General features: G+C 41.6%; 1 protein-coding gene across 1 annotated transcript in view; it reads left to right on the top strand.

Annotated features, from left to right (window-relative positions):
• Positions 1 to 10506: 10506 nt before the first annotated feature.
• Positions 10507 to 11468, top strand: part of LOC101852787 (acetylcholine receptor subunit beta-type unc-29) — a gene marked incomplete in the record, with an annotated part of 5783 nt that continues 4821 nt past the window's right edge. Inside the window, 1 exon segment of the mRNA XM_005105075.3 lies at positions 10507 to 10662. Within this exon segment, the coding sequence (XP_005105132.2) occupies positions 10522 to 10662 (141 nt within the window).

Here is an 11468-nt window from a genome sequence, read left to right as displayed (position 1 = left end):
TCTCTCTCTCTCTCTCTCTCTCTCTCTCTCTCTCTCTCTCTCTCTCTCTCTTACTTATTTATTCATTATTGTTATTTAATGTTAAAAGAGGTTTAACCGTTAATTGCAAGCTTCTGTCACAAAATCACAAGAAAAAAAAACTAGGAAACCTTTCGTTTCGCTTCAAATCGCATTCACATGGTTCAAAAGCCCGAATTCGGACTCGCATTTCACATTTCAATAGGGTCTAGATCTATACAATTTTCAAAGCCTGACAGTTTGTCACCTCATTTGGAGCACAATTATTGGAGACGTCCTTTATCAAAGTGTGTAAATAACAAACTAAGAGTCAATATGTAGGCTACCATTAGTCCTGTGAGAAACGTTGCATGGAACATTAGACTTGGAAAAAAAGTGCAGGCACAGATTTACTTCTATGGATATTTTAGGATGGGACTACCCCTTTCAAACATTCTGCTAAGAATGCTATAGAAGTTCCATTAAGATCTATTTGTACCATCGCTATACCTAACGATCTGTTTTGTACCAGCGTTATACCTAACGATCTGTTTTGTACCAGCGCTATACCTAATGATCTGTTTTGTACCTGCGCTATACGTAACGCTGCTGTGTGTTGGTTGTTTGTGACTTGATAATGGGAGTTTCTGTTACACTTGATAATATAGTAGGAACGTCTGTTGTTTACAGTCTTGTTTTTGATAACCCAGTAACGGAATCTATTGAGGGCTTCTCAAAATTAACTGCACTGTATAGAGGTCTTGGGAGGTCAAACTATATCAGTATCTAAACCAAGAGACTGTTCAGAATCAGCAGAAAAAAACTCAAGCCTACTCAAAGACCGAGTTTTACTTTCAAATATTGTGTACTTATCGGCAAAGCTTTCTGGCTTCTTTGCATAGCTTCGGGTAATTCATTTTGACACAGGATAAGCCATGGGGTGGGCTATATCCCTATTTGGATCAGAATGTGCCGTATCTTGGGGTACAATAGTTTGGTCCACCACCCCCAGTTTACATTATAATAATATAATCTCAAACACGGTGTGTGAAGAAGATCACAGAAAACGGAATGTCTGACTGCTAACGTTATTGTTAAAGACAGTGGAAATGAATAAGAAAGAAGACTACTGTCCCAGAGACAGTGGTACTGTATGGAGAAAGAAAAAGGAGGGAGAAGTGTCAGAAAAGGTTTACGAAGAAAAGCGCGAGCGCTATTTACTGTGTGCGTGGTATGTTTTGTTTTTCAGCATTAGTAGTCCGAGCGCTAGATGGAAAAGCTTGTTTTGTGTCATAACGTTGTTTTTTTTAATTTGGTGACTCTGAGTTTTCATTGCTGATTTCAAATCTAATGGGGGCCAAATGCTAAACTTTGGGCTTTTTTTTGGTCTAAAAGTGAGCGTCCAAGATGGTCGCCACAGAATTTCGGGTGAAAGATGTTGTGAGATGTTGATACCATGCATTTAAGGACATAAAAATGTACAAACTAAATTAAACTGCACACAGTGTAACAAAAGCTAACCACACTTGATGAAATACACATCAGATATTCGATAAAATGGCTTCAAAGAAAACAAAATGTCCGCCATCTAGTTTTCATTAAAGTGCTGATCCGCAATACACTTGAAACTATCGTACTAAAATCACTTAATCAAATTGTTTAACAGGGAGAAAACACTGGAACACTCGCCAGTGTCTGCTGCTAGTTCCCACATAGTGACTGAAGGGTGTCCGAAGACAGTTCATGTATCCTCACAGCCAAAGGGAGGGGCGGGGGGGGGGGGGGGGGGGCAATGACAGTCATTGGGTTATTGCAGGCAAATTTTTCCTCTGCATTTGCAAAATGTTGTACACGTGACAGATGTTTTGGTGTAGGTGCACCCTACTGTTCTGCATGAAATTTTACAACTGCAACTGACCAGACTGAGAACTTCATCAGGAGCTGGCAGTTGATGAGCATAAAGTCCAAGGGCTGGGCGGAGTGCTGACTGGTGTAACTGCCATCCATACTCAGCAGGATCCAGCTCAGGAGATGGCTCCCCTGCCGCTTGCCACAGCACCGCCTGAAAGTGTACTCGTTTGATGTTGGCCTGAAAACTTGCCATCGTCGGAGGAAGGCTAATCAGTTTCTGGGGAATGTGTCTCTTTCCAACAATCCTCTTCCCGAAAATGTTGGCTCGAACTGTGTTCAGATTGGCCCCTGACTCGTCTCCATGGAGCAGATTAGTGAACTGAAAGCATGACTCAGAGATTTCCGGGAAAGATAAAGACATCTTCACAAGCTTCAGTTCATTAGAGAATACTTCAAGTTTCTTGAGGACTGTCATCTTTCCAATTCCAGAAAAGGAAGAAACTGTGTCGCAACCTGTCAGGGCATGAGCTGCCAACAGATTATGCATTATGGTTGCATGCTGTCTGATAACGTCTTTAACACTTATGACATTATGTGTGGATGTGCATGACTCAATGGACGGAGTTATATTTAGGGACATTCCTTTGGTCTTCATGTAGAGATGATGGGCCATGATGACGAGAAAATCGGTGTCATCAGAAATAACCCTGATGTTCCTATGTCCTAATGACAATTCGTTGATGGCATGAAACACCATCAGCACATCAGCTTTTTCATGATACAGGGGGTCTTGCTGAAGTCCAGACCCCATGCGTATCTGGTGTGGATCTGGTCCAGTGATAGCAACGTTTGTTCCTGGCAGAGGCTGCTAAGGCGATGTACAATCATTTGTTTTAGTTGTTCCTTGTTAGTTGTGACTTTCAGCATGACGCTTTGCTATGCCAAAGGCGACTCTTCAGTCAGGTTGTACACACGACTTGTCCCCTTCTGACGAGCGTTTGTACAGCAATACTTTGTGCTCAGTCTGTAGTATCTGTCAAAGACCACACGTGCCACTACTGCTGACTGAACTCGTCGCAAAATGGTGGCAACTGCGGTTGTGATGAAAGCCGAAATTTGTCTTTCCATCCAAGTTCAATATAGCGTTCATGAACTTCCACACTATTCCACATGCGTGATTTGTTTGATCGAGTCTCACCAACCAGCATACTGAAGGCATTATCATGCGTTGTAGGTGAGCTAGCTGATTGTGTTGGAGTTGGATTGTTTGTGTAGAACCGGGAGTAGCAGTCTCTGTGATACCCAACGTCTGATGCATGCAAATTACTGACTACTGATGACACACGCAACGGAAGCTGACATCCGTTCCCCATTTGTCCTCACGTTCCTCAGCACGTTTTTGTATCACTTCTTTTGTGATCTTCCCCCCTTACTCCTCTCCAGTTCCCCATAAGTAGGTTTCCAACGATCTGGGTGTTTTAGGGGGTATCAGTGAGCATGCTTCTCCACAGAAAAAACAATATTCACGAAAATTAAACGTACTAGTACTGCCCCTAAGACGTTTGGGTTCTTCTTCAGAAAGCTCCTCAGTCTTTCTCTTTTGTAAAAGTCGTTGAATATGGTCTTTGGAGCAATGTGCTCTACAGTTCCTGTGACACAGTATAAACTCTGCATCTTCTGGAAGTCTCTGACTGAGTCTACCATCTCGTTGCCGGCTTGCTTCCTGAAAACTACTAATCCGTCTCGATTTGATCAGACGTGGGTTCTTTCTTTGACAGAAAAAACACTCCATGTCTAAGAAAGAGAGACAGACAGACAAACAGACAGAGAGAGAGAGACAGAGACACACACAGAGAGAGAGAGAGAGAGAGAGAGAGAGAGAGAGAGAGAGAGAGAGAGAGAGAGAGAGAGAGAGAGAGAGAGAGAGAAAGAGAGAGAGATGCAGTCAATACATGATACATTCTAACTTGCCACAGTATTTGCAAGTCCAGTAGCGCCCCGACCCAGCATACTTAGGGCACGTATCCTTAAAATGTACATTGTGTAATAGGAACTGACAGTCTATCGAAGTGATTGCAATGCCCCCCCCCCCCCGCCTCTCTCTCTCTCTCTCTCTCTCCTCTCTCTCTCTCTCTCTCTCTCTCTCTCTCTCTCTCTCTCTCTCTCTCTCTCTCTCTCTCTCTCTCTCTCTCTCTCCAAAATGAACTGGTGCTACTGTTGTACCAGACCTGAGAAGCTTTTAAATCTATCATTGGAACTATAAAAGGCCCCCAGTGTCCCCAATAAATAACTCCACCAATTCCTTTGTGACTGGTAAATGGTGCCCGTGTCCTTGCCATACCAACGTCATCCTACTACACATTTTACGGGGCTCTCGTGGATTCGAGGTTAAGGTGTTGGCCTCTCATTCAAAGGTCCCGGGTTCGAATCCGGGTAGCGACCGAAAAATTTTCTTCTCTAAAATTGTCTCCTTTCACCTCCTTTCCAGCTCTCTTGCAATGTTCTGTTGTCTGCTTTCATTTCCACTTTCTGCCCCCACCCCCTCACCTCCTTTGCCCCCTCCTGTGGGCTCCTGACTCTTTCTGCAGCCTTTCTACTGCTACTCCTTGGCTCCTCCTTACTGCTGTCTTTCTGCCACACCCCTGATCTTCTGGCAGGAAAGATCTACACCTAGCCTTCTCGGACAAGGGCGAAAAATCTCGGAGGGCCCGTGTGCAAGTTGCGCACGTTAAAGATTCCTTGGTGGTCTAAAATCGATAAGAGTAGGCTTCGGCCGCCACCCGGGCAAAATTCAAAATTTCCTACCAACTGAAAATATTAGGTGTGTCCCGCGCGTTCATATGACCTTATGCAGTTGCGAGCGCCGTAAAACACTTACCAAAAACCCCCCAAAAACCACATATTACCAAAGAGCTCCATCTGGCTTTGACAACAGAATTATCGATTCTAGAGCAATAGTCTTTGTGATTTGTGACCACTAGACCTGGTGGAAAGAAATAGCACCGCCCACCACAACCAGCAATATTTGGTATTAATAACAACAATGTGCCTGAGACATATAGGAAGTGGCCTGAGACTTGGGCGGTTGAGCGTCTGTAGCTGTGTGAAAAAGTCACGCCTTTTGCAATAAGCCTGAATCTTTCAACTTTGGCGGGAACAGGCGTTGCTCACTGAAATGCTGATTTATCCAACGTTATTTATGGCGCATTTTTAATTCTGGGAATATGAATATGTTGACTGTCGTTATCCTTTTTGCTCGTATTTATGATAGACTGCGTTTGGTTTTGTTTTGTCATCCTTTGACTTTGAACTCCATTTCGAAACGCGTTAGTTGGCTCTTTTTGCCTGCCAAGCACCATATAATATCGACTTGTTATCACTGAAAACGATGCGTTCTTTTCTGCAGCCAAAATTAATCGGTGCTCTTCGTTTAACATAATATCTCTGGCCACACCTCCCCGGGGACAGGTTTGCCGTGGTAATCTCTCAACTAACGAGATATTTAAGTGGTTTGTTCGAGATTGGCTCCAGATTCGCGCAGAGGTATGGGGCACGTGGCCGCCTATCATTGTATTATTTTGTGTCGACTGAGATATGTTATCAGTTCTTGTTGGCAGTGTATACAGTTTGAAAGTTTTGTTTTTAGACAAACAACATATCTCGAGGATAAATAAGTGGCAAAGCAGGGTAGCGCGATTTGCACGTTTGCATCGGGGCTATTGTTTTTTGTTAAATTAATATTATATTGGCGAAGATTCTCGCTGTAAAAAGCCTGTTTTAGCCGCACAATACGATGCACAGAGAGTAATTGGGAAATCCTGGCATCCCAGAGCTTATTCAAGAAATATAGAAGTATGATTATATATCAAAAATGGAAAATATGAGATTCGTGCAGTTTTTTGCCTTCTCGTCTTTCCTGGAATACAATTATATAATTCCTATCTGGCTTGATGAATGAGTGCCCTGACTTCGAAATGATCTATCATATAACCAGTTAGGCGTTACACGACAGCAACACCAGAGTGCTTGTTTTTAAAGTGAAGTGTTGGAATAAGAAACATCAGATTAGACTAATTGACAAAAAATATTATATCATTGATTCTTGTTGGAAAACATTGAGCCATTCTTGACACCAAAAATAATTTCTGCTTTGATTCTCCGCACCATACGCTCAGTGGTTTTGGTTTTGTTTGAGGTTGTTGGATTCTTTAAAATTCTATTTTTTAGGGAGAGTGGGGGCATTATCGTGGAAGAAAGTGTACGCAAAAAGTCACTTATTTGAAAAAATTGCAAAAGATTTTACAAAAAACGCCCTTTAGAGTATTATTATTGTTTTGTTTATTCATTTATGTTAATTTTTTTAAGATAACCTTTTTTCAAAGTTTTCTTGCTTACTAATCAGCAAACCTATCCATTATGGCTACGGTATTTTTATTATTATTTTTTTGTTTTGCTGTACAGGATTTTCAAATCTTAACTTCTTCGAATGGCGTATACAGTTGTTTGAGCACGCCAGTTTGATTTCATTTCCAGGTCTAGGGTTATTTGTGAAACAGTTTAATCTGTGTATCGTTTGACTATTATCCGAGGGCGCAAAGAAAGCTTTCATCTCTAGCTGTCAGAGAAAAGAAAGCTTTCATCTCTAGCTGTCAGAGAAAAGAAAGCTTTCATCTCTAGCTGTCAGAGAAAAGAAAGCTTTCATCTCTAGCTGTCAGAGAAAAGAAAGCTTTCATCTCTAGCTGTCAGAGAAAAGAAAGCTTTCATCTCTAGCTGTCAGAGAAAAGAAAGCTTTCATCTCTAGCTGTCAGAGAAAAGAAAGCTTTCATCTCTAGCTGTCAGAGAAAAGAAAGCTTTCATCTCTAGCTGTCAGAGAAAAGAAAGCTTTCATCTCTAGCTGTCAGAGAAAAGAAAGTTTTCCAAACGGCGTAATTTGGGGTCAACGAGTGACTGTACATGTCACGTTTTTCTGTGATAATTGTATGTTGACAATGATGATAATCCAGGACGTTATTCCGATGGTGTTGATGAGGAGAAATGATTCCTGTCTATCCTCAGTTTTACTCCAAATCTCAGATGCCAAAGTCTAATGATGTGTGTGTTCGGAGTAGATCGTTAATCTCCAGCAGAGAAAGAAGGACATACATGTACATCTGTACTAGCTGGACATTTTGCAACGTATCATCAGTTCGTGTATCCTGCATGGGCAACGTGCTGTGAGAGATACTTCCTGTGCCATGCATGGATATACCCAAGCCATTCTTTCTCCTCACTTGGGCATGCGCTGAAAAATCTCGTCGCAAAAAAGATATATTATTATTATTATTATTATTATTATTATTATTATTATTATTATTATTATTATTATTATTATTATTATTATTATTATTATTATTATTAAGAGCTGTGATTTTGCAGTGTCCTTCCCTCGGCCTGAACAGGGTGGCCTGGTCCTGGCAGTCAAGGACAAGGGTGTATAAGTCCAAACATGAATTTCTTCACATTTTTTGCCTTTGCGCCAATACTCGTCTCTCGCCTGGTTCTTGGGTCGTCTTCGAACTCAACCAGGAACGCTTACGTGGCCCTCAGAGAGTACATCCTGGAGCATCCGTACGCCAAGAACAGAGTGCCCCCAACTGTCGGGAGAAATGAGACCCTTCCAGTGAATGTTTCCTTCACCCCTCAGCAGGTAAACCGACATAGATGGCTGGTACTGGTATACATGTATTTTATTTACCCAGTTCAGAGAGATTTAAGACAAAATGATCTAAAGGTAGCCTGTAACGTGTATTGTGTCTTTTTTTGTTCAGAGACAATTACTAACGTAATAATTGTTAATGTCTCCTGGTTTAGTACGAGGAGGGGGGGGGGGGGGAAGGGGGCTATGAAATAAACTATATTATTTAAAGATCAAGTCTCTGGTGGATTCGTTGTCAAAATTACCAGGTCTTATAGAAAGAACATGCGGGAACTACTAGTTAGTTAGTTAGTTAGTTAGTTAGTTAGTTGGTTGGTTGGTTGGTTGGTTGGTTGGTTGGTTGGTTGGTTGGTTGGTTGGTTGGTTGGTTTGTTGGTTGGTTGGTTGGTTGGTTAGTTGGTTCGTTCGTTCGTTCGTTCGTTCATTCGTAAGTTAGTTACATGTAGTTAGTTAGTTGTTAAGCTCAGGGGCGAAGCGTCTATATAATCAAATAATCACTGCTTCCCTTTCTAATTTTGAAACATTGTCGCTGTCAAATTCATCCTTAAACGTAAACCTCATAAATTAAATGTCAAAAGACGTTCGTAATCAACAAATAAAGTGAGGCTGGAATAGAGTTGAAGGGAACATGTGCATGGCAGTCAAAGCTGTTTCATTGCCACATATACCCTGTTCACCCCTTTGGGGCCCAGTTAAAATCAATCACCAGCCCTGATTAAGTAAGCTAACTAACACTGGTCGAGTCTACCTCACAAATGTGAGGAGAACTAACTCTTAATAATCTCTTGACTGCTGCTTGTGCTTGTTTTTTTTCCTCGACTTTTTACCGTCCTATAATCAGATCGTGACCTCGATTATGACACCAGCTCCTGGCCGCGAAAGGCTAACAAAAACAGCCAAATGTGAAATTTAAAAAATAATAATTGTCATGTTCTACCAAAGAGTTAGACTCACTGGTAGATCTATAACATAATATAGATCTAGTACTGACATCTCTGCTTCTTTGCTTTATGTTTATGTATTCACATCTAAAGTTAAGTTTAATTTTAGTGGGAACTGATATTTAATAAGATACTTTCCCGATTATTTTGGCGGTTGAACATACAATATGAATTCCGGATTTGTTTTCATTCACAACTCAGAGTCGCCGCCTTGAGTAAGATTCTTGTGTGATATCTACAGGCCCTATCTGGTCCCATTTCACTTTGATTACCCTGTCAAACAAGTCAGCCTTCGCCCCTGGTTAAGCTGTTTAGTTATTTATTTAGTTATTTATTTGGTTATTTATTTTAAATTTATTTATTTATTTTGATGTTATAATGATGCGCTAAGCAAATAGTCGGCGTCGTGATCGCGTTCTCTTTGGATAGGTGGGCACCGTGCCAAGAACTACTGTCTGTGATTCTAGAAACGTAGTGATTTTTTTTATATAACGTTGCCAGCTTTTAAACGCTGGCGTGATCATGCAATGATTTGCCTGTATCAGGTGGACCTGGTTTGGTGGGGGGGGGGGGGGGGGGGGGGCTCCAATAAAACAAAAGGGTCTACGATGAAACGTTTCGGGCCTTCACCGTCGCACGCAGAAGACCGAGTTCGATATCCCTGTTGGGAGAATTTTCATCGAGTATCTTGGTCTTCCTGTCGAGACGTTGTATCCCTCCCAACACCAGCTGGCCCTGACAGGGCAGGGTCGAAGCCCGCCTCCTAAATGATCTATATTGTGTTGATGGAGCCGCAAAACGTCTATTGAAATAACAATAATAATAATGATAATCATAATAATAATAATAATAATAATAGTAGTAGTAATTATAATAGTAACAATCAATAAATTTATAAATAAATAAATAATAATAATAACAATAATAATAATCATCATAATTAAAATCAAAATATAATAAGAATAAGAATAAGAATAAGTATAATAACAATAATAATAATAATAATAATAATGCAGTCAAACCTGCCCTGACGGCCACCTCTATAAGACGGTCACCTGTACAAACGGACAGTTTCCATTTCCCCCCTTGCGTTTTTTCTATATAATTTAACTGTGTAAAACGGGCACCTGTCCAACGCGGCCGCGGCCGCGGCCACCATATTTCAACACACAACCCCTATCACACAAAGCAATAACACCTGTCTTAGACGGCCACCTAAGTGACTCCATTACGCTTTGTCATAAATCAAGCATTGGCCCCTGGCGTTGTGGGCGAGCCGTCATAATCTAAAAACCTGTCGTTGTTAAGTAGTCCCTCCAACTGATCATGTTGCGTAGGCCCCTCCCACTGTTGACCAATAGGTAACAAAATTAATTTTCAGCTGCTGAGGAGGGAAGCGTGTGATCCCTCATAACCCATAAGCCCCGCCCAGAACCCATACACAAATCGTAGTGAGATGAGTGGTCACTGTTTACCCAGTCTGTAACAAAGTAACAATGGACGTCAGCATGAACTTGTGACAGAAGCGTCGCTTGTTCTCCGAGTGGTAGCGACACGTGTGTTTGTTTTACCATAGCACTTGATCCTCCTTGTCTGACACATTTCGTTTTATTGTCACCCGTGCACAAAAGCAGCAACAAAAGAAAAAAAAACCCCAGCGAAAACAACAACACAAATAAATAACAACAACAACAATGCAGCTAGATCTACCTTCGGTTGGGACCTCAGAAAGGAAGGGTTTGTTTTCTCAGATAGAAATGGTTTGTTTTCTTCATCTTGATCAGTCCTGCCTAAGACGGCCACCTGTCTTATACGGCCACTTTTCTCCTTGACAATGGGTGGCCGTCTTACACAGGTTCGACTGTAATAATAATAATAATAATAATAATAATAATAATAATAATAATAATAATAATAATAATAATAATAATAGGAACCTGCAACATTGAAATGATTGTTCTAGAGATACATAATATATGAAAACGTGTTGTTTTTTGTTTTGTTTTACCATGCCAGGTTTTGTTCGTAGACGAAGCCATGATGGCCCTTGCTGTGTCAGGCTACTTCTTTCTGACGTGGAGAGAGCCAGCATTTGCTTGGAACCCACGTGATTATGAAGACATTGACCAAGTCTTCGTACCGCCTTTGATGTGGACCCCGAAACTGCTCAATGCGAAGGTATTGTTGAAGTTCATAACTAAAAGTGTATGGGCGCCCAAAGGAAGGTCAAAACGCCAAGCTCGTGATAGTCGAGGGCGCGTGCAACGTGAAATGGTGCGCTCTATGGTGAACCGGAACAACACTCGTCCTAGCTGGCGCTGTCAAGAATTAGTGCTTTTAGTAAGGTTTTACCAAAGATCGTGTAGAAGAGAATCTGGTTTTACGGCTCTGGCAACTGCATAAAAGCTTAGAAACCCAGGGACACACACAGCGTTGTAGAGTTCTAGACCGTTGTTCTCATACCACTATTGCCAAGGGGTGGATGTCAACAGAGAAGTCCAAACGGGGAATCAGGTTTACTCTGCTCACCTCTCTAGCCTCAACAGCACAAAGTCTCCTTCGACTATCAAGGCATCCCGGCCGGAAATAACAGTTCACAAGAGAGTGACAAACATACAAAAGAAGTTGAGGGAAAATGGGGATAGTAAGGGTGAGGAAAGAAAAAGCAGCAGTTCTCCCTATGTTGTTCCGGCACAGCATGAGCATGACATTATTAATTCTACTGTGCATAAGAAAATGTTAATATCCCCCCTTTGGGAATGGCCGGAGACAACTTCAGTCCGTAGCACTAGTAGCACTACCCTGGTGGGGAAAGCAGTCAAGAATAGTATACGTGTAGTACAGTACTGAGAATTAGTTGCTCCCTCTGTCTGTCTGTCTGTCTGTCTGTCTGTCTGTCTGTCTCTCTGTCTGTCTGCCCCCCTCTCTCTTTCTCTCTCTCTCTCTCTCTCTCTCTCTCATTTCACACACACACAAATACACAC

The sequence above is a fragment of the Aplysia californica genome, unplaced genomic scaffold, assembly GCF_000002075.1.
Source record: "Aplysia californica isolate F4 #8 unplaced genomic scaffold, AplCal3.0 scaffold00451, whole genome shotgun sequence".
Classification (NCBI taxonomy): domain Eukaryota; kingdom Metazoa; phylum Mollusca; class Gastropoda; order Aplysiida; family Aplysiidae; genus Aplysia; species Aplysia californica.
This window is presented reverse-complemented; position numbering and strand designations above follow the sequence as displayed.